The sequence below is a fragment of the Eumetopias jubatus genome, unplaced genomic scaffold (assembly GCF_037043125.1).
Source record: "Eumetopias jubatus isolate StellerSeaLion01/CBP00866 unplaced genomic scaffold, mEumJub1_p1.0 scaffold_9, whole genome shotgun sequence".
Taxonomy (NCBI): domain Eukaryota; kingdom Metazoa; phylum Chordata; class Mammalia; order Carnivora; family Otariidae; genus Eumetopias; species Eumetopias jubatus.
This window is the reverse complement of record NW_028274815.1, coordinates 113169308-113192208: the sequence shown is the minus strand read 5'-3', so window position 1 is coordinate 113192208 and position 22901 is coordinate 113169308. Positions and strand designations below refer to the sequence as shown.

The window sequence follows — 22901 nt, the reverse complement described above, 5'->3', positions numbered from 1 at the left end:
ACATCAATAAATTCCTTTTCTGTCCAAACCAGCCAGAGTCCAGGTTTGTTGTCTGCAGCCAAAGTCTCTGACTACCTGCTCTCCCCATCCTTCTCCTGGGCTCTCTCCTCCTCCCTTTCTCTTCATTTTTGACAAAGAATCTCATTCAGCTGGCACTGGGGTCTACAGAGGACTTTTCTAAGTGTTTGGGAAGAGGAAAGGATTTCTGTGCCGTAAAAGGAACATTAAATTTTAGATTCCCCCACCCCTGAAGTGCTCTCGTCCATTTCTACCTTCAGGATCCTGCCATGTTGCTTGGTCCCATTCTCTCTTTCTGTTTTCCTCTCCGTCTTCTGTCACTTCTACCAACCCTTGAGTTTCCTGTTCTTATTTTAGGCAGAAAGTTTGCCTCTGCCTTCTGCAGCTTCGGTGCCTGCCGAAGAACCCCCATCTCCATGGGGTCTTGAGACAGCTCCACACCACAACTGCTTCTCGTCATCACAAGATGGCTGCCGGCGCCAACCGGGGCAACCTCTTTCCTCGCTTATGTCTTAGCTCAGGTTGTTATACCAAAATACCATAGACTGGGGTGGCTTACACAATAAACATTTGTTTCCCACAGTCCTGGGGGCTGGAAGTCCGGGATCAAGGAGTGATGAACCTCTTCTGGTTCACAGACTGCTGTCTTCTTGCTGCCATCCTGTGGTGGAAGGGCAAGGGAACTCTCTGGGCTCTCTGCCTGTAGGGACACTTATCACATTCATGTGGGCCCTGCCTCCCACAAGCCCCACCTCTGCATGCCACCACACTGAGGATTATGCTTCCACATAGGAATTTTAGGGGGACACAGACTCAGTCCATAGTAGTTCACATCCAGAAGAGAGAGAGGGACCCCCCACCCCTTGCCCCAGTGATGATGGAATTAAAGCTTTTCTCTCCAGTCTGATTGAGATAGCTTGAGTCAGGGTTAATAATGTTCTCCAGGGACAGGCCGTGTGTGAGCTGTTTAAGCATGGGTGCTGGAGCCTGTCACCCACTGGGATGACTGGGATTGGCCCAGAGGAGACCAGTCAGCCACACACCCCTGAGGTCAGCCTTCTTTGAGCCACCCAGAGGGGCTCAGTGGTGGGTGGATGTCTGGACAGACGTGAGGTTTGTTGATGAGGAAAGGGGGGAGTAAAAGCCTGGGTGTCAGTGTCTGGTCCACTTGACCCACCTTTGATTTCAACAGAAGCTGTGGTGGGAGCTTCTGTGCAAGCCCTGCCAGCTTTCCAGCCCAAGAGCCCTGTTGTTGTCCACATTTTCCATCTCTGTGGGAGCTTTGCTCATTCACAAGCACATCCCAGAGATGTTAGGGTGTTCACTGATGGGGACAAGAGCTGGTGAGTAAAAGCCAGTCTTCCATTGTCACAGGTGGACAATTGTGAGAGGTGTTCCAGACCATTTGGAACTTTCCAGACCCTTTTTAGAGACCAGCAGTACCCAGCCGTGCTGTTGCAGCAGTGAGCTCACTAACACCCCCTCTGTCTTATTCTTCTTGCCTCCCACTCCCGGTTCCTGGAATCACCTCCCAGAGGAACCACCTGCACTCAAGGCTCTGGCTCTGCTACCAGGGGTGGGGGGCAAGGGGGCAAAACTAGGGAAAAGGGGCAATTTCATAGGTCATCCCCAATAGTTCTGCCCCTTGCCTGGGTTAAAATGACACATCTCTTGCTAGATGTGTGACCTAGGGCCAGCCCCCCCTCTGTGCCTCAGTTTCCTAACCTGCAAAATGGCCATAATGATGGCACCTAATTCGTAGAGTTGTTGGAAGAATGAAAAGAGATGATGTAGGTCAAGTCCTTAGAACAGTGCCCAACACACTGTAAGTGCTCAATAAATATGAGCCGTTTGATTACATTTTGAATTAATAATAGATCTTGAAGATCTCTCCGTGCTTGTGCTTCCAGACTCGTCTCAGTGTATTAGCCAAGATTCTTGTTTGCAAGTGAGGAAAGCCAAAGTGAATTAGCTTAATGAAAATGGGGACATTTGGCTCCCTTGACGGTGGGGTGAAGCTGGGCCTCAGGGAAAAGTGGGTTCAGAGACTTTGTCTCTCACTTGGCAGCGGGATTACCTCTGTGTGACAGGAACATGGCTGTCAGCAGGGATTATGTTTGGCTTTTAGCAGGAGAAGCCTGACAAGAGAGGTTTAAAAGGCACTAAAGCATAACCTTTCACAGAAAAGAGTCGGGCTTTTATTCTCAAAGTCACCTTCTGGATAAGATTGATGCTGAAGTGGTAGAAGAGTGGAAAGGCAAAGGGACATGACCCCCTCCTTTTTAGGGGGCTGTCTCAGAAGTCCCATATAACACTTTCCCTGGCATGTGTTTGGTCAGAAGTTGGACCCATGGCCACCCTGGCCACAAGGGCAGCTGGGATATGTAGTCTCCATTCCGTGTGGCAGTGTGCTCAGCTAAAATTGGAGTGCTCTTACTAAGGAAAGAGAGAAGGCATAATGATAAGTAGCTAGCTGGTCTTATGACTCAGAGAGACGGAGAGAGGAAATTTCCAAATTCTAGTCAGATGCCCACATTTGGACCAATCAGCTGTGGCCATGAGGGACAGAGACTTTTTTTTTTTTAAGCACAAGCTACCATTATTGATTATGACTTAAATGTATGTCGTTCATTAAAAAATAATTATCATTCATCTGCTATTGGCTAGGCATTGTGCTAGACCTAGAGGATTTAGTGATGAGCAAAAAGACACTTCATTCTCAGTCTCATGAAGTTTGCAGGAGACAATGACCAAATGATCACATGGATTAATGTAAAAGTGTACCCTGATGATAAGTGCTGTAAATGAACAGCACGTGGCCCCTGAGGAAGTGACGACACAGCTGGGGGATGAAGGATGGAAAAGGCATTAACTAGTAAGGGTGGTAGTGATAGCAGTGCAGATGGAGTACATCACTGGTGGAGAGAATAGTTTATGCAAAGGCCCTGTGGCAGGAGAGAGCAAAAGTGCTGAAAAGAGGCAGCTGGTCACACAGTTGAAGATTCAGCTGGAATGATGGAAAGAGCCACACCAGAGAAGGCTTTAAAAGTCATCCTAAGCACGTTCCACTCCCTCTCTCCCCACAGAGGAGGTCACTGAAGTGCTTTAAGCAGGGAAGTGGGGTGGTGGGTGGTAGTGACACAATCAAAGAAGATCCTGCATTTTTTAAAAGAACCCTGTGGCTGCTGTGAAGAGAGGAAGGGAGGTGGGGGAGGCAGAATGGATCTGGAGAGACGAGTGAGAAGGCCGGTCCTGGGAAGAGATGATGGTAGCTGTGGACTAGGGGGGGCACACTGAGAACATGGAGAGGAACAATCGCCAGAAGCTGGTATCCGACTAGATGCTAGGATGGGGAGAGAGAGGTGGGAGAGATGACTTCTGGGTTTTGTTGGCTGCAAGACTGGATGGGTGCTGGTGCTATCCAAGGAGGTGGGGGAACCCTGGAGAAGCACAAGGCAGCCTCAGACTTGGCTAGTCTGTGCTGTTGGGGTATCGGAGTGGAGGGGGCCTGCAGGCAGATACGGATTTGCAGCTTGGAGAGGAGGCTGGAATTGGAAATGTAAATCTGCGAATCTGCCTGTGGGTGGAAATTGAAGCCATGGGTTTCAGGAGAGTACAGTGAGAGGAGGAGAGTCTGGGAGAGAACCCTGTGGAACACAAAGCGTACAAGGAGGAGCCGGAGCTGGGTTCCTTCCTTGGGCATAGGAACAGGAGTCCGCCAAGTCGCTAGGTGGAGCAGCCGGACAGGTATGAGGAGAACCAGAGCTGGGTCGTGGAGGTCTTTGAGAGAATTGTGAGAAGCAGCCTGGAATGTGTGGCCAGTTGAGGTGCCGAGGGCTGCGGGTAACGGGCCGATCCAGTTGACTTAAACAAGTAAAGACACTCATGTCACACATCATGAAGTCCAGAGGCAGCATAATGAGTGGGCTTTAGGGCGGTTTTTTCGGCACTCCCTGATGTCATCGGGGATATGGGCTTTTTCCATCCCTCCGCTTTGCTCTCCAGGGTGTGGGCTTCAGGCGAAGGCTGGTTCCTTTCATGGTCACAAGATGACATGCTTCCCTGTTCACATTCAGGGGGAAGAGAGACTTGGCTTCCTTTCTCTTAAAGGAGAGGGAGAAGCGAACTTTCCTGAAAGCTTCCAGTGAGCCTCTCCTCAAGCTTCTTTGGCCAGAATTGAGTCATAGACCCATTTATCAGCCCACGGGGGACAGGATTACTCTTCGACCAGTCAGGACCACCCCTTAAGCTGATGTTCAGTTCCCAAATTGCATGGCTGCCAATCAAGGAGGGAAGGACAGGAGGTAGAGAGTGGGTACCCAGCAGGCATTCCCACCTCCCTCTAGGGTGCCTTCTGTATTGTATGTTGCAGAGTTAAAAACTACATTTCTCAGACTTCCCTGCAGCAAGGATAATGACAGTGAATTGGGCTTGGCCAGTTAGATGCACTTCTGTGGAGTTTGGATGGTGGAAGTGGGCAGGCGCCATTTTCTTAGTGCCTTGTCTCTGGCTGCTGGCAAGGTGGTCATGGAGCCCCAAGTTTTCTGTACCGGTGTTCCAGTGTTGAGCTGCCAGCACAGTGGGAGACAGGAGACAGTTTGAAAGGCGGTGGCAGGGGCCTCCTGATTCCTGGGTCCCACCAATACTGCTGTGTTCCTGAACTCAGTAGTTCCAGTGAGCCGCCTGATGCCCCTGGCTGGTTTTGGAAGAGGTGGCAGCTCCCCTGGTGGGCCAGTTCTGTGGGGAATTTCTAGGGGGTCCAGCTGAGGGCTCTCCCTTTCAGTCCTTCCCACAATTTTGTCAGCAGCCAGTTCCCCGTGTTAAGCACTTTCTGCTTTAAGGGGATTTAATACATGGAATGAGATGTTTATAAAATGTGGGTCTGGAGTGGGTTCTGCCCCCTGGATCTGAGGCAGATGTAAGTGATGCAACCTCAGGTCCGAAGCATTGTGTAGCCACAGAGGACTGTGTGTGGCTGGCGAGGGAAGGCAACAGGTTCCTGGGCTCCTGAAAGCCCAGGGGGCAAACTGCTCTCATTGCTGGAGTCATGTAGCACATCGCTCAGATTATAGCTGCCTGTCCAGGGGTATGTGAAGAGAAAGGCAGATGAGCACCAGATGAAGGTCTAAAAGTTGAGTGTACTGCTCACAAAAGGAGGCATCCCAAAAGATGGCTCCAGGGGAGATGGAGTTCCAGCCTGCAGCCTGGCATCCAGCCCTCAAAGCACATGGGCCTCACCTCTCAGTGGGTCCATGCTGGGTAGTGGAGTTAAGTGGCGTGTTGTGATGGTCCCCAGTGAGGTTTTTAGTAAGGCAAGGACCTCTTTGTATTTTGAAAGATCACCAAGGTAGCTGGCAAGGAGGATGGATTGGCGGTTCAACATCTTCCTGAACACTTTTGAAGACAAGTCGTTCACTGGCTCTAGGGGCAGCTTACTGTTTTGGGACAACTTTGCCTGCTGAGCCAAAGTTGACCTTTTTGCATGCATGTACTTGCTCAGGTGTGACCAATAGGGCTGGCCAGAAACTCGGCCAAAGCAGCAGGGGATGAAATGGGGAAGAAATAGGGTTGTAAACTGGCTGTCAAGAGACAAATCTGGCTCACGGTTGTTATTTGTTTGGCAGGTATAGTTAACTTGAATTCTCTAAGGTGAGACACAATCTTTCCTGTTAATCACAGGTTCCAACATTCCCTAATGTATTAAAGGAACCTGCTTCATTCATGCTATTAATCTGGTTCTTGAAATCTTTGAGTTTGCAACCCCAGTATTTAAGGAATATTTAGGACTGAGGATGCCTGGGACTCTGTGGATGTCAAAGGACACCCTCACCCCCCCCCCCAGAGTGTGTGACCCCCTGGTGGCAGCTACAGGGTGGTCGGGCTAGAGGGAGGGAAATGGAGTGGAAAAAAATCTAGCTGCAATTAACAAGATTAGTATGTTTAAAAAAATGTAAAAAGGAAAAAAGAAAAAAAAATCCAGCTGCCCGCCCTGCCCACACCCCTCCCCAATGACAAGATCTAGAGGCTCTGGTGAGTGGCCAAAGTCCCTTTAATATCCCTGAATTGCGTTACAAGTAATACTGCTGGAGGTGAGGAAGGATGGGGGTCTGGGGTGCGAGTTGGGGGAGGAGGAAGAGGGAGGGGGAGCGCCAAGCGCTCATACAAAATATGGCCAAAAGGCTTAGCATGCATGGAAAATTATTGCTGTCGGAAGTTCCTATTTACAGGGTCAACACCCTCCGTAATTGCTTCTGCGACCCCTCTCCCTCCCCCCATCCCTGCTGCCTCCCTTCCCCGGGCGGGCCTGGAGCTGAGAAGCCCTAGAGAAGTGCCCGGGCTCCAGCGGCCCCTCCAGTCTCCACCCTCCTTTGTGGCTGATGGGGGAGAGAGGGAGGGACTCCTGCCCCCAGAGCTGGGCGCCTAGTGATGGGGCAGAGGCGTGTGCTTAATTAAAGCAGAGGGGGCCAGGGCCCGTGAGCGCGGAGGTGTGTGCTTCGGTCCTCGCCCGGGCATGCAAAAGCGCGGCGGGGGAGGTAGTGGCGGCCACCGGGGCGGGGCAGCTGGCAGCCCCGGCCCCTCTGCCCGGGAGAGTTGCATAGAAGTGGCCGGGAGGGAGCGCTCCTCCCGGGAGCGGAGCGGGCCGGAGGCCCCAGCGGGGTCCGGGGCTCAGTCGGTCCCTGGAACCTGGGGTCCCTCGAGAAGAGGAATAAATAGGAAATAAATCGAGGAGACTCCTCTCTCCGGTCTCCCTGGAGTGGGAGTGGAAGGCTCAGGAGGGCGGGGACCTGCCCCATGACTGGACCTCCTCATACCCCTCCCCCCCCCCCAGTTGAGGGTCAGCAGGCTACCCCTCCCATTCTCGTGCCCCCTTCTCCAGCGAGTTCAGGCTCTGATGAGGGTGAGGCTTCTCCCTCACTCCCCAAGAGGGGGGTGTGTGTGTGGTGGGGGGACAGCCTTTTATGGCCTTTGCTGTCCCTCTCCTTGCCTGGTTCCCTGACCTCCCAGTCCAGCTGGGGAAGCCAGACAATCCCTGGGTGAGGCCAAGAGATTAAATATAATAATAAATAGATAAATAATAAATAAACAAATAAATAACTGGAGAGGCCCAGCCAGACAGGGGGAAGGGCATTTGTGAGGTGCCCCAGACTCCCCCCAACAAATAAGGAGGGGTACCTGTAGTCCTGGGGGTGGGGGAAAGTGCTCAGAGAATCTGGGGAGAGGGCAGCTAGAGGCTGGAAGCCCAGGGAGGGGCTGTCCTGGGGTGAGAGGAGGACTACGGTAGGGGGCAGGGCCTGAACTGCCCCTCAAGTCTGCCCCAGGTCAGGTGAACTCAAAGGGGTGAGAGTTGTGGAGGGTTGAGGGGGTCTGGAGAGAGTAGGGCGTGGGAGTGGTTGAGAAGGCCCCAGGAACTAAGCGGGAAATGTATGTGAGAGTGGTGTAGGGAGGGGGGTGTGAAAGGCTGGACCTAAGGCCAGGGTACAGAGGGGGTCAGGGACAGACTGGGGACTCCCAAGAGGGATGAGGATTAGATCCCTAGATGGGCACACGTACAGGAAGACTTGGCAGAGGCCAGGAGGAGGGTCGGGGGTTGGAATGTGGCCTGGGAGGGAGCTGCAGGGCCTGCGTACCGGTGTGGACTGGACAGGCTTGAGAGTCAAAGGTAGGTTTGGGCCTTAGACTGGGGTTCCAATAGAGGAACTGTAGGAGAGACTCAGCTGAGAAGTGAGAGGAAAGGTCTGAAAGTTGGAAGGGGAGAGGTGCGGGGTCTGGATGGGAGAAACTTCCGGCTCTGCGGCCCGGGAGAGGTGCGGACCTGGTGCCTGAGTTGGGAGCCTTGAGGGCGGGGACAGGGGGGTCAAGGTCCGAGTCTCGGGACCGGAAAGGACGATGTGGTCGGGGTGCGCTGGGGAAGCCAGTGCCAGAGGTGAATAGTGGGTCTGGGGGGCGGGAGAGAAAAGTTCCGGGCTGGGAGGGGGGGTCCCCACGAGGGGCGTGGGCAGGGAAACGCTGCTGGGGCGCGGAGAGGACGGAGGCGGAGGTGGGGGGCCCGAGGGCAGCGGGCAGCTCAACTGGCGGGGCCGGCGGGGGGCGGCGGGGGCGGCTCGGCCCCCTTGACGCAGGCGGCCTCGCAGTGCTTGTGGAGGTAGGACTTGAGCGCGAAGCTCTTGTCGCACTGGCGGCAGCGGTAGTGCTTGAAGGCCGAGTGCGTCTGCATGTGCGCGCGCAGGTTGGAGCGGTCGGCGAAGGCCTTGCCGCAGTGCGCGCAGCCGAACGGCTTCTCGCCGGTGTGCGAGCGCATGTGGCCCTGCAGCAGCCAGGGCCGCGAGAAGGCCTTGCCGCACACGCCGCACTTGTGGCGCAGGTTGTGCGTGAGCACGTGCATGGCCAGCGCGGGCATGGACACGTACGCCTTGCCGCACGTCGGGCACTTCCGCGCCAGCTGGCTGTCCAGGCTGCGGTGCGTCTGCTTGTGGCGGCTCAGGTTCGACGACGTGGCGTACGTCTTGCCGCACTCGGCGCACGCGTGCCGGTGCCCGCCGCCCGCTGGCGCCCCCGCGCTGCCCGCGTCCCCGCCGCCCCCGCCGCGCCGCCGCCGCGAGCGCCCGTCCGAGATGAAGAAGGCGTCCATGGAGTAGCTGTCGGTCACGGCCGCCTCCCCGCGGAAGTAGCGCGCCGACAGGCTGGACTGCGGGCTCTCGGGGTCGCTGTACTCCTCCGGCGCCGCCGGCGGGTAGGCGGGCTCGGCAGGCGCCAGCTCCAGGCCCGGCTTCTGGTCCGCATCGTAGCTGCTGGGGGGCAGGCAGTGCGGGGCATAACCTGCAGGGGCGGGAAGGGAGCGGGGACGAAGGTGAGGCGCTGCCGAGGGCGGGTCACTCCCCGCGCCCTCCAGCGCGGCCTCCCCGTGCTCGCTCTTGGGAGACGTTGGCTGCCGGTAAGACAGTGGTCCCTGTCGTGCATCTCCGCCCTGCCTGGGTTCAGATCCTTCCTCCTTGGGCCACGATGAAAACAACCCCTACGCCACCTTCTTGGAGCACGGTGCCCCTATGGTTCTACTGGCTGTGCGTTCACTGTCTTCTTAAGTGCTCACAACCACGCAGTGAAAGTCTTATTGTTACTACACCCACTTTACAGATAGAGACCTAAAGAGTCTAAACTCGCAGCTAGTAAGTGATGGAGCCAAGATTCAGACCTTCCCAGGTTGACGCCAGAGGCCATGCTGTCTTTATTCTAACAACATTCTGCTGTTCTGGTGCTTGCTATAACTTCTCTGAATCTGTTTCCTCATCTGCAAAATGGAGCTTATATTTGGACAGTCCCTCCCAGAGTCTTTGGAAGGGCAGAGTTAAGTGATGAAAAGAAGCGTGTATTAAGCGTGCACCAGGCTCTGCCTCAGTGCTTTATGTATGTTAACTCATTCAACCCTTACAGATCCTGCGAAGTAGCTACTGTTATCATCCCCATTTTCCGTGTAAGGAAATCGGGAAAGAGAGAGAGAGAGGGAGTGAGCACACAGTAATTGTTATATAAATGTTAGCTATTATAATTACGCTTTTTACTTGCTTGAAAAAGTGATTTCACTGAAGATTATTTAATTGTCTGCCTCCCCCACCCGACTATGAGCTTCCAAGGGCTGGATCTGTGTGCCCAGCATGTGCCTGGCTCAAAAAAGGTGTGCAATGAGTAGATGTTGCATAAATGAATTAAAAATCCTGTTAGACCCACTTCCCAGGATTGCTAGAGGATTTAAGAGGTCAGGTGTGTGGCAAGTAATAGGTGGTCTAGGAAGGGGACTTCCTTGTACTTGCTCCCAAGTCTGTTTTGCTCCCAGCTCCACTAGAAGCATTCTGGAGTCTCCCTGTGCGAATTCACCTCCCCCTCTTCCTCCCTCCTCTTCGGAGTTGGACCAGAAATCCTGTCTACCTTGGGTTTGTGTGATTGGTGGGCAGGCTGACTGAGGCTCTTCCAGGGGATTCCCAACTGCAGGGGCCACCCTGATTTGTCTCCCCCCTCTACCCCCCAGGGCCTAGCCTGGTCTTAGCACCCTCCCTGAGGACCTTGGGGTCTGGGCTCCCAGGAGAATTTCTGGCAGATACGCACAAACTTATCAACCTGGCACCAAGGTTGTGTTTCCATTGTCTTTTGATTCCTGGAGAACAATGAAGGTGAGGCCCCTTTCCAAGGTTTCAAGCTGGGGAATGGCAAAGCAGATTTGACCCTCTCCTTCTGACCTTGAGACCTATTCTCCCCACACCCCATCCAGCCTCCCCCACACAAGAAAGCGGGTGGGAGAGGACTTTGTAAGCAGGGAACTGGATTCAGAGCTTTCCTTCCTTGAAACCGCCTGCCTCATTCAGACTCTGTACCTTTTCCTCTCATCTGAAATCTGGGATGGTCACAGAGTGAAGTCTGTGGAGACTGTCCCCCAGCCCTGAAGGCAAGGTTAGGCCCCTTATTTTTTCTTCTTTCCCTTCAGATGTTGGCACAGGACCCTCTGCACACTGAAGTGGTTGGGGATGGTGGGGGTGGATGACTCAGTAGGGAGGGGCTCTGGTTGCAGAGAAGGCAATGGTGCTGGCAGTTTTTTAATTGGGGAGGGAAGGTTGCCCAGCCTCTCAGCAGCCGATTCCTCCCCTCCTGTCTGCCTTTCGTCTGGAGGCCCCCCACCTCCCACTCCAGGAATCAGGCCTTGTACTCAGGCCCCAGGACATTCAAGGAGCATTGGTTTCAGACTAAGTGAAATACCTGTCGGGCACTCCAAGACCTCCCCTCTCTGCTATATTTCTTCCCATTGTAACTACTGAGAATAATGATAATAATAGCTAATATTTACTGAGCACTTTACTGCATGCCAGGCTCTGTGCTCAGCACTTCACTCCCATCATCCGACCACATGTCACAGAAACACTTCTACTACAGATAAAGAAATGGAAGTATGGAGTGGTGATGGTACTTGCTCAAGGGATGGAGCAAGGATTGGAACCCACTGCATTGCTCCCCTTGTTTTCCAAACCCCCGGAGGTCCCCAAGGAAGGGGCTATAGCTGGGTGGTTCACCTCCTATCCCCAGTGCCCCATCTTGTGGGCACTCCATAAGTATTTGTGAAATGGTGATAAATGGTGATAAAGATTTGCCAGGCCAACCTCACTCCCCAGCCCGGCAGGATCTATTGCAAGCCATTCTGTCTACCTGGTCTTGGGACAACTTGATTCCTGGCAGAGATTCTGGATGACCTTGAGCAAGTCATGCACCTCTCTGTGCCTCAGGGGATAGATACTATAGGGTCCACTTGCAGGGGGTCACTGATCATGTGACCAGTGCCTCCCATGTTCTGTTATGAAATAAGGATGGCATACTGGTTAAGGGCACCACCTTGGTGCCACGCTGCCTGAATGGAGTTCCAACTTTGCCCAGCTGTGTGACCTTAGACAAACGGCTTGACCTCTCTGTGCCTCTCTTGCCCCAGCTGTGGAATGGGGGATAATGTAAGCATGCATACAGTTGTAGTAAGGAGTCCATGAGTAAACAAACAGTAAGTGAAAAAGGAACAAATAATGATGAACATCCTAGAGTACTTAACGTGTCAGATGCTATTTTAAGGGCTTTATATACATGAATGCATTCTATCCTCATGACTCCAGTTGGTACCACCTTACACAGGTCAGGAAATTTAGACACAAGGTAATTAAGTAACATGCCCAGCAAGTAACTTAGAGCCAGGATCCCAACCCAGTGTTGGGCACATTGCAAACCCCCAATACATGGGTGCTGTTATTATTAGTAATAATAATCTCCCCAGATGGGTTTCTGTGCTGCGGTTTTCTTGGCACCTACCAAGACACATCTTGATGTTCTTCTCTGGGCCTCTGTTTCCTCAGGATGTGTAATTTCTACATCATGTTCAGGTGAGGAAACTTTTGGTGGGTAGTAAGAGTTCAATGAACCAGGCAAGTCCTCGCTCAAATTGGGCTTTCTGCCCGTGGTGCCCTCTGGTGGCAGCCTGTAGCACTGCAGCACCGTATTCCAGTCGCTGGGGGGCTCTTTACATAGAAATAGGGGTGCTTCAAACAAAGGCTGCTCCTCTGCCTTGGGATGGATGCAGAACTGCCTTCAGGACAGGCAGTGCTGGCCAGACCTGATTCCCAGCAGCTGTGGAGCTCAGCAGGGGTGGTGGGGGTGGGGGGGGGGAGTTGGGGGTTATATGAGAATTTGCATGGTCATGTTAGGATGAGGTGGTTCTAACTTGCTTTGTGACCTTGGCCAGGTTACTTAACCTCTCTGGATTTGGTCTGTATAGGAAGAAGGTTGACTGGTATACTTTAAAGACTCTTTCTGCACCGTGGCTGAATAGATCCTCAGGGACGCCCATTTTCCTGTCCTCCACACCCCCAACCCCCCCCTCAACTCCACCTCATCCTCCTCAGATCAGCCTAGACCTCTCCCTGTCTATGTGACCTTGGCAAGTTATTTACCCTTTTTTGTGCCACATATGTATAAGGGAGCTCATAAGAGCATTAAATGAATTAATGCATATAAAGTGCTTAGTACAATGCTTGGCACACAATAGCCTCTCAAGCTGCTTTTATTATTGTCGTCATTATCATCCCTACATTTCCTGGTGATATCCTTCTAATCTACCAGGAGTAGAAGGAGACACACACAGGTGTTTCAGGCTGCTATGTGACCTTGGGCGAACCCCCTCGCCTCTCTGGTCCTCAACCCTGGAGAACCCTTCAGGACACTCTAAGCTGTGCTCTAACTGTGCGTGGAACTCAGATGGGTTTTAGACGCTTTCCTCTGCTCCACAGGTGACCAGAGATGGCCTAGCTGCCTGTCCTCCATCTGACAGGGTGAGACAGGGCTCTCCTGTTTGGGTCCCGATAGAGGCAGGAACGGCCAGGGATCCAGAGAGAAGGCCAGGGAATGCTCTCATCCAGGCTCTTTTACCCATATCCTAGCTGTGTGACCTTGAGCAAGTCACACAGCCTCTCTGGGCTCAGAGCCCCTATTTGAGGGATAGGGACCAGAGCCACCCCTGCCACTTGGAAGGATACTTTGGAGATACGGAGATACCGTGCACATGTCATCAGAGAATGACTTCTGGTGTTCTCTGCCTACGAGTCTTAATACTTTAGATGGAAGGTCCAGAATCCATTAAAAAATTAAGAATCCTGCTCCTAAAGGAGTGGTGGGAAGGGAATTTTGTGAAGATTAAGGCGCTAGGTGCTCCACAGACACAGTCTCATCCAACAGTCTGGCCCCTTGGGGTGAGGGCGGGGGCATCTCCGATAGATAACCACCACTACTACCTACCACTGCTTCCCCTGAGCCTCCCCCTGTGCCAGGCACTATGCTATGCCCAGAGGCCTGGAGACCCAGAGAGGGGAGAAGGTTTGCCCAAGGTCACTGGCAGAGGAGTTAGGCTTACAACCCTCCAGAGTCTGTTTTTTCCAAAATAGCCAAACTGGATGGAGGCTCCTGGGGGTGGGAAGTTTATAGTTGGTGGGGAAAAGGGGCAGTGGGTTTCTTCAGATAACACCACCTAGTTGGCCTGTGTCTGATGGGATGATGGGGTGTTGGGGCTGGGGAGCAGCTGCTTGAGAAAATGTTCCAGCCCCTTGGAAACTTTTGCAAATAAAAGTAATAAAAGTAATGATTGACACTTATTGAGCACTTATTGTGTGCAAGGCGCCCTGTTCAGTGCTTTGTGCACATTAGCTCCTGTCTAAGGGAACATGATAGTCACTTCCTCCAGGGCCCTACAGAAGCTGAAGCCCCAGAGGGGGCCTTGACCCACCTCAGGTCACAAAGCAAGTTCACACAAGAGCTAGGCCAGCCTCCCTCCTCTCCGTCCTGGACTCCTTTTCCCAGTCTCTCCCAGATTCCCAGGGTCCCAGACTTCCTCCAGGGCATTTCCAGCCCCAGTCCCACTTCCCTGCCTTGAGATGGGCAGAAACAGAGAGGGGCCTGGTGGTGGCCCACTTTTCTGAGGAGGGCCCAGCCCCGCTTGGTGGTGGGAGCTGGAGGGGCTGCTGCATGGGTATATTTAGAGCTGCTTCTTGCTGTGCCAGGGCCTCGGGCCTCGAGAATCAGCTCCAGCCAGCTGAGCAGAAAGCCAGGTCTGTCAGCAGCAAAGCGGGATAAAAATAGTTTCTCCTGTCTGCTCACAGAGCTGGGCAAAGGGGCTGGTACCTCCCCCTCCCCTTATTATAGCATCTTTGTTAGCTGTTCCCTGGGCACTGGACCAGAAATGACACCCACCTCCTGCAAGGGCCTGGCAGCTGGTACACCTGCCCACTGGGGAGGGGGTCCCTGAGTCCAGATGATCAGGGGACAGAATGAGGTCTGGCCCAACGTGACCACATCTGTAGGGTGTGGGGCTGATGCCCACTGACCCAGGCCCAGGGAGTGTCTAGAGGATTCCAGAGTCCCTCCCCCCCGCCCCCCCTCCAGAAATCCCACATACTCTGTTTTTTCCTGACTGTGACCCAATTCCTGTGGCCCATAGGGAGGTCCACAGCTCTGCAGGAATCAATAAGAAAGATTTTTCAAGGGGTTGTGGAGATTAGGAGTAGGTGGCTAAGGGTCTTGAATTGCCTAGCACTGGCTGGTGGAGCCGCCTCCTGTTCCCTTGGGGGAATCTCAGCAGGCCCTTGCACAATGCATGCAGGCTCTCCAAGCCCCCCGCTTTCTGCCCTACCCTCTCTCTGCTCCAGAAGGGTGCAGTCAGAGGGCCTATTCCAGCCTCCCTTCCTATCCAAACGCTGGCAGCTAGAGACAGCTGGGAGGGAGGTCAGAGACTCTGGGGGCCCCATCTCCTCAGCAGTGCCCCCCAGAGGTCCTCATCTCTCTCACGTGCCCCCCAGAGGCCTCTAGGCTGTGGGGGTCCCTAGAACATGTAGATGAAGCACTCACCAGGGAGTTGTGACAGGGTCCACCATTTATGCCCTTGTGACCTCATGCGAGTGATGGGCCTCCCTGGCCTCATTTGCCTTTGTAGGTTGGAGCTAATCCTCCCCTGTGCTCACTGCCCTTTGCCTACAGTGTGTGACTGTGTGGGGGGGGTTGGGGGTACAGGGAGTCTTTGGGATGTGTAAATTGCTGTGGTGACATAGGGACTTGATGTACTCTTCTCCTTCAGGAACCACAAACTGAGACTGCTTAAAGAGTGGATGCTTAGCTCCAGCCCTTCATGTCCCCCTTGTGACCCCAGGCTTTCAGGGAGGCTGTGGGCCCCAGATTCTATATCCCACACAGGCCATGTTATTCTACACTCCCACTGACAAATTCTTAGGAAAGTCAGATTTATGGACCCCTAGAAGGTCAGAGCTGAAAGAGATCAAGTTCAACTGCTTGAGTTCATGAAAGGGAAGCTGAGGCTGGGGTAAGGGAAGACTAGTCCAGGGCCACAGAGAAAGCTAATGGTGGGTCTAAGACTTGAACCTGGGAAGCCTTGAGAATGGACCTGGACATGACCTTGGACTAGAAATTTGATCTGGATCTTAGTCGTGGACCCTGAACCTGAACATTGACCTGGACCTGATTTTAGACATTGAAATTTGAACTTGGACATGAATTTGTCTGAATCTTGGACTGGACCTATAACCTCGGACATTGACCTTGGACCTAGACCTTGGACCTGGTCCTAGACTTAAAGCTGGACATGGTTGTTGGGCTTGGATCTTGGATCTGGACCTGGATGTTAGACTGGACATTGGACCTGGACTTTGAACCTGGACCTCTGACATGTCTCTAACCTGGATCTTGGACCTAGACCAAGACTGAGCTGCTGGGAGAAGTGGTAGTTAAAGAAGAGCCAGATGGGCCTGCTGTGTGTCCTTGGGCACTTCCCCAGCCTTCTCTGGGCTCCCTCTGCCAAGGGATTGGGGCAGCCCTTTTGCATCCCTGCTCTCAAGATGGACTTTCTGAGGTGTGGGGTGGATGTGTTGGGGACTTTCAGCTGGGCTTCCAGGCCTGGCCTGGAGCGACTCCCTGGCGCCATCAGAGGGAGTGAGAGGAAGTGGGCGCTGGTGTAATGTGGTCAACTAGATAAGCCCATGGGCAAGAGTAGGAGTGCTTCCCCGGCCTGCTGGGGAGGCTTAATGTAGCTGTGGAGGGCAGACAACTGTGTTATTGGATTGGCATTGATCCCTCATCTGCCTGGGTCAGATGCACTCTGAAGGAGTATGGAGGCAGGACTAGGCTGGGATTACAGAGAAAGGGGGACAGGGAGCCCGGCTGGAGTTCAGAGTGAGGGTGTGAGGGAAGTAGGCAGTGAAGATGTCTTCGGCTGGGGTCCATGGAGACTGCTGCCCTGCAGATGGATGAGCAGCAGCCTGCTCTGGGATGGCTAAGAGTCCCCAGCATCTCCCCAGGGTGGGGGCCCAGGGCCTACAAAGCGGTGGGCTCGGTGGAGCTGGAGGGCGAGGGTGTGAGAGGGTTAGGAGGATGTGAGTTGGCATTTCAGAAGACTGAATCTGTGTTCAGAATCACTCAGGGAAGAGGAGGGGAAGGGAAGGCTGCACTGAGGCAGAAAACAGTGGAGGAGCAAGAGGAGCAGGAGGGGGCGAAATGAGGCATTGTATTGGACAGGATGCTGGAATTAAATCTGGTCTCCCTTCTTTGGGGAGCTCTGCAGAAGGGCCTAGAGGTTTTTCCATTTGGGAGGCTTCCCCTTCCCTATTTAGGGGTTCTTTGGGCTGGGGGAAGGCCTGGAGCCCAGATGCACCTGCCGCACCCTTTGCCCGGCCCTCAGAGGCTGAAAAGGGAGGGAGCAGGGAGGCAAAGAAGAGCATCGCTTGTGTGCGTGTGTGTGTGTGTGTGTGTGTGTGTGTGCATGTATGCGCGCGCGTGTGTGCGTGTGCACGCGCGCGCGCGCGTGTGTGTGTGTGTGTGTGTGTGTGTGTGTGGAGGAGGAGGAGGAGTCCTCCAGGAATCCTCAGCACTCCCAGGCATTCCCTGAGCTGGGAGTACACCTCTTTTATTTGGGGCCCTGTGTCTTCCATCAGTTGGGAGCCTGTGGCTCTCCTGACCTCCGCATTCACAGGCCCCCTCCCCACACCCCTCCCCAGCTTCCCCTCCCACCAGCCTCATCCTGACCCTGTAGCCGTTGCTGCAGGAATGGCTTGTAAGAGGATCTTTCTAATAACTGGAACTATCTCCAGCCCCAGGCCCTTCCCCCCTTCCCCCTCCCTCCTCCTCCCTCCCTCCTTCCCTCCCTCAATCTCCTCACCTCCCCCCCTCCTCTCTTTCTCCTTGTTTACCCAGCACACTTACACACGCTGGGAGAGAAAAACGTCGGCTCAGCAATTTTTCACACTTCCCTCAAACGCTCAGCAAGGTTATTTCCGGCAGAGCGGAGACAACAGGCCACTAGGAGCCAGCAGACTCTCTAAGGACCCCCAGCACCCTGCCCACCCATGGGATGAGGGAGCCTTCACTGTCCAGTCTAGCCACACCCCAGGGATAGGAGAGAGGCCCCTGAAAATAGGATGAGGCAGTCCCTGTGTTTCCCAGCCATACCCAGGCTTGAAGGGTCACCCCCTGGTCTCTGGCACTAACCCTTTCCTGCAGACACTGCCAAAGCAGCTAGACCAGGGTGCCTGTCCTCACTCTGGGGCATCCTACAGAGAATGAAGCCAAGAAATACCTGGTCTCAGAAACTTTACCACCCTCAGCTAGGCATTGGATGGTAAACAGAATCCTACAGAAATCCTGACAGTGGCCCCCTGCATTCTGTTAGACCCTCATCCAGGCATCTCCAGTGCCTCCCATCTCACACTTGACCTTCACAAAAGCTGAGCTTGTCAAAGTCGGAAGGATACTTGGTTCAGCATCCAAACTCTTCCACTGCTGGGGAGACAGAGGACCAGAGAAGGGAAGACACTTGCCCAAGGTCACACAGCAAGTCAGAGACCTAGTCTCCCAGAGTTCCAGGCCAGATATCAGACTGTCAGGACAGCCTGAGAATTCTCTGGAGGCTAGGGAGCTGGCCTAGAGCCCTTTGGGGGAGAGGGCCAAAGACAGGGGGTGGTTCTAGGGTGTCAAACCCGGTGGAACCCCCATGGGAACACCCCTGCTGATAGCTTTGCCCCAACTTTTGCCCTGACCCCACCATTCACTCAAGGGCTCCTTTCAAAGCATTTTGGGACGGAAATCAAAGCAAGGCACTCTTGCCTCCCTCCTGAGGAATAGTTTGCAGTTTGGGCTGTGCATAAGAAATTCTCTAAGCTTCTCTGGGTTTCCTCAACTGGCCTGGGGACAGGACCATGGGGGCTTCAGGGGGTGGGAGCCCAGGGCTTTGTGTCAGTCCCCCAAGGGATCCACATCCTAGTCTTGCAGGCATTTCAGTTTCTACCCAGATCCTAGCACACACACTCCCCAGCACTGGCACCGTCCCAGGTCCACCCTCTGTCCTGCCAGCACTCAGACAAGCCTAGCCATATCCCTGGGCCCCTGTCCTCGACCCCAAGAGGGCCTGGGTCAAGAAAAGAGGACAGTAGAATAAGGGACATAAGGGCAAAGGAAAAGGGGGTTGGTTCTCTGGGGGATCTGGGGGAGGCCTGAGGCTGAGGGGCTGTAGCTGTATCCTTGATCACTCCCTAATTTCTTTGACCTTGATGAGGTCACAGAGCCCTTTGCCCAGCGCCCTCTTGCTACCTGGCTTGATAGAGTGATGGAATGTGGGTGAAGTGCTTGGAAATCCCTAAGGTGGAAACTCCCACCCTCCGGGGCTCCGCCTTCACCACCTCAGCTCCCCCCCCCCACATCCTCAACCCTTTCTTCTCTTCTTTTTCTCCCCTCCCCTCCCCTCTCCTCTTCTCCTTCATCCTCCCCTCCCCACACACCCCAAAGCTGATGCCACATGTGATGTCAGATTTCTTACTGCCAAAGGGATGTCTCTTCTCCAGACACCTGCCTGGTATGGGCCATGATAGGAGAACCCTTTTGTGATTTGTGATTCCCTCGATGGGGGATGGGGTCTACAGAAGCAGTCTCTGATTCTTCTCCACACCCTTCAGAGATCACCCCCTTCTGAGGCTGAATGACCTCTCTTGTCCCTCAAACCCCTGTCCCTGCAGGAACTTGCTCTGAGAAGAGATGGAGTGTGTTGGGGGTGGGGAACTTATAAGGAGCAGCAGGGCTGGCTCTGGAGGGGGTTGAGAAGCTGGAGTGGGGAGGGAGTGCAGCCCAGGGGACCAGGAGCCACTTTGGGGGAACCCCTCCTAGAAATCCCCTCTTCCTTGCCGCCCCCAGGACAGGCCCAGCCTTTGGCAGGCATGTGGCTGAGGGTAACAAAAGAGTTGCTGAGAGAGGGGGCTTGGGAACACTTGTCTGGCATCGCCAGGGGGAGCAGGCTTGAAGGGAAGGAGGGCTTCCCCCCCCCTCCGCTACACCCAAGGAGCCAGCCCTGTCTCCCCAGGGACTCGTAGTCCTGGCTCGCTTATCTTTCCCACCAGGGCAGTACACTCAGGCAGCTAGCCTCCTTCCCTCCACCAGGGAGAGGGGACCCTCAGACTGCCTTATGCATTAGCCCCTCAGCATTAGCCCTTCGTAGGTGCCGCTCTCTCTTTCCATTCTCTCACCACCCCTCACTCCAGCCACGTTCTAGGGCCACAACTTTCAAAGTCCGGGCTGGCGCGTGGCTGTGGGATGGATCGACCCTGCGACTTTCCCTTTGTAGGAACCTAGCCCCTGCCCCGCCCGCCCGGCCCTCAGGAAGCCCGGGAGGAGCACACAGCCAGGGAAATCTCCTCCCGGGGTTCCCTGCCGCGCGCACCCCTCCTCGTGGCCCGAGTTGGGGAGGGCCCGAACTCCCCTCCCTCTCCCTCCCCCAGCGCCCCCCCCCCCGCCGGGTCCTACTCACCGTTGTCCCCGGGCGGCCCCCGGGCGCCAGGCAGCACGTAGGCGGTCTCCAAGGGGTGGTAGGTGGGGGCCGGCACCCCGCTGCACTGGAAGCCGTCCCCTTTGATCTTCTTTACCAGGAAGGAGCGCGGCATGGTGCGGCTGGCGGGGGGCTCGGCGGGGGCACTTGCGTGGGGCCCCGGTGGGGGGAGGCGGCCAGCCGGGCGCGATTGGCTGTTTGCGCGGGGTTTCAGCACTGGACAGCTCCCAGCGGGCCGGCAGGCGGGCGGCAGCGCGGAGCCGGCACCGGTGGCGGCGGCCCCGGCTCTGGCTCGGGCTCCCGCTCGGGCTTGGCGGCGGCGGCGCGCAGACAGGCGATCGCTGGAGCTGTGCTCAGCACTCCGGCTGCCGGCTTTATATGGGACGCAGGCTGGAGGAGATCAGGTGGTCCCCTAGCAATGGAACTGTTCAGCGCTCTAATCCATCAAATGTCCCCCAGGACAATCGCTCCGCACACGTTCCCCTGAACCGGCAGCGGTGGGGGCAGGCCAGGCGCAGGGAGCAGCGGGCAGGCAGGAGGGGAGAAAGTGAGGGCGAGAAAGGCGCAGAGATACAGAGAGACGGAGAAAGAGGAGTGGGGGGGGAGGGAGAGAGAGAGAGAGGGAGAGAGGAGAGAGGAGATACACGGAGAAAGACAGAAAGAGACATACAGAGAAAGAGAGACACACACACTGAAAGAGGTAGAAACAGAGACCGAGATGAGGACAAAAAGACACAAGAGAGGAACAGAGAAAGAAAACGGAGATGGAAAGAAGTAGCAACACACGCTCACACACCCATGGGAGAAAGAGAGAGATCCAGACACACAAAAAGAAAGCCCCTCAGGGATGCAAAGAAAGGGAAAGAAAAGTGTAAGGTAGAGGGAGAAGCCGAGGGGAAAGGACAGAGAGTGGTCCGGGCAGGCGGGGTTCAGGCACATGAGAACACAGGGAAGGGGATGCAAAGAAAAGAGTGTGAGCTCGCCAGCCGCGACCCTCCTGCCTCCAGTCCTCTCCCTTTCCCGCAATTCAGAAGTGGCCAGTGTGGACACTCAGCTTTAACTAGAGGAAGTCGTCACCCCCACCCCAGCTTGACCTCCCACTGAAGCCCCCTATTGGGTTTGGGGTTCAACTTTCTTCTCCCAGAACTGGTGGGGGCAGCCAGTCCCCGATGCGGATGCCGGCCCCACTCAGCCGGTCCTGTTCGGTGCCTAGCTCAGGCAGGCGCTGCAAGAGGAAGTGAAAATCGTCCAGTAATTAATTTCCCTGCTGCCGGGGGGTGGTGGTTTTGACACATCCGAGGCTGTGTCTTTCCCTGAAGCGGGGAGCAGACAATAGAGACACGTGGACTGAGAAGGGAGGGGGGGAAGGGAGGGGGAGCGGGGCTCCCGCTGGAACTCTTTGCAGGTCAGCTCCTTTGTCTCCAGGAGGATCTGAGCAGAACCCCCCCACCACCATCCGGCCAAAACCTGGGGGAGCTCCTGTATCTTGGAGGAACGAGGAGCAGGAGAACTCAACCCCCTTCCCAGAGACTGCTTGGCAAAGTGCCATGGTGGTGGGCTGGCCTCAGCAAGTATGGGATGGCCAGTGCACAAGAGTCCCAGAATCAGACTCCAGGAATGCGAGGATCTCATTGGTCAACAGCATTTTCTTTATGGGATGCCAGGCTGATGGAGTGGGGATATGTTTTGGGACTGGGTCATTCAATACCAGCTAGGATACTAAGACCCATAGAGGGTACGGAGGAGCCTGAGGTCCCACAGTGAGTCAGCAGAAATTTCCAGAAACCCTTGTGTGGCCTTTGGCCACCACTGAGTGAGGGGTGCACACAGTCTTTGAGGTATGGTGCAGAATCTTGGAATAAAATTTGGACCCTTGAGCTTGCCAAGGCCCTGCATGATCTTGGGGGTTGGGGTGGGCATTGCCCATCTTCCCAGCTATATTGACTCACATTTTGCTCCCTGGGACTTTTTTTTTTTAACCTTAGTCACTGAGGGTTGAGATGATCATACCCCTTGACTCATGGCACACCCCTGTATCCCCTACTCCAGCCACACAAGCCGCTTCTACTTCAGGCTTGGTGCTCACTGGCTTATCTCCTGGCCTCCACAGTGTTTCCTCTCCTCAGATTGTTCTTCCCTGCACTTCATCCTAGCACACCCCTATTTGTCCTCAGGGCTTAGCTGAGGGATCGCTTCCTCTAGGAAGTATCCTGACTTCCTATATTGAGGACTAGCCCAGCTTGCCCTTTAGCCCCTGAGCTTCGTGGGGACAGAGACTCTGTCCCATGTTTGGCTCAGCATACTCTTACAATGTGCAGTGGGACATCCCTGCTCCCCTTCCTTACTAGCAGTGGAACCATGGCAAGTTTTTCAACTGCTCTGTGCCTCACTTTCCCCCTTTGTAAAATGGGAATAATAACTGCTATCAGCTCAGGGACTTGGCAGTATTACCAGAGTTGCTATATATAAAAGGCTTGGAATGGTGCCCAGCATATAGTAGGTGCTCAATACATGTGGCTTCTATATGTACAGTGTGCCTGGAGTACCCCACGTATTTGTGGGGTTCTGTGGAATAAATGGTGACACAGTCCTCATCCCTGCTCTCTTGGAGGTGACATTCAAGGGACCGTGGCTGGACACTGAGGAAGGAAATGCTGATATCAACAATATCCTTTCAAATAGTTGCTCAGTGCTGTGAGGGGCATAAAACTGGGTGAGGGGATGGAGAATGACGATCCCTAGCCAGGGTGGCTAGCAAGGGTCTCCTGGAAGAGGTGACATCTGAGCTCAGACTTCTTCTAGAGGTGCTTAGTCCAGTGGGGTAGATAAGACGCCTGGGTGAGGGGTGCCTGGGTGGCTCAGTCGGTTAAGTGTCTGCCTTTGGCTCAGGTCATGATCCCAGGGTCCTGGGGTGGAGCCCCACATTGGGCTTCCTGCTCAGTGGGGAGCCTGCTTTTCCCTCTCCCTCTGCCCCCCCCCCCCGCTTGTGCTCTCTCTCTCT

The 22901-nt window shown here is 54.6% G+C and overlaps 1 protein-coding gene across 1 annotated transcript; it reads right to left on the bottom strand.

The window, feature by feature from the left end:
- Positions 1 to 8083: 8083 nt before the first annotated feature.
- On the bottom strand, positions 8084 to 20015 carry SCRT2 (scratch family transcriptional repressor 2). Its single transcript, XM_028118568.2, has 2 exons — positions 19883 to 20015; positions 8084 to 8835 (listed from the first exon to the last, which is right to left on the bottom strand). The coding sequence occupies exons 1-2, from the start codon at positions 20013 to 20015 to the stop codon at positions 8084 to 8086; spliced, it is 885 nt and encodes a 294-aa protein (XP_027974369.2).
- Positions 20016 to 22901: the final 2886 nt, after the last annotated feature.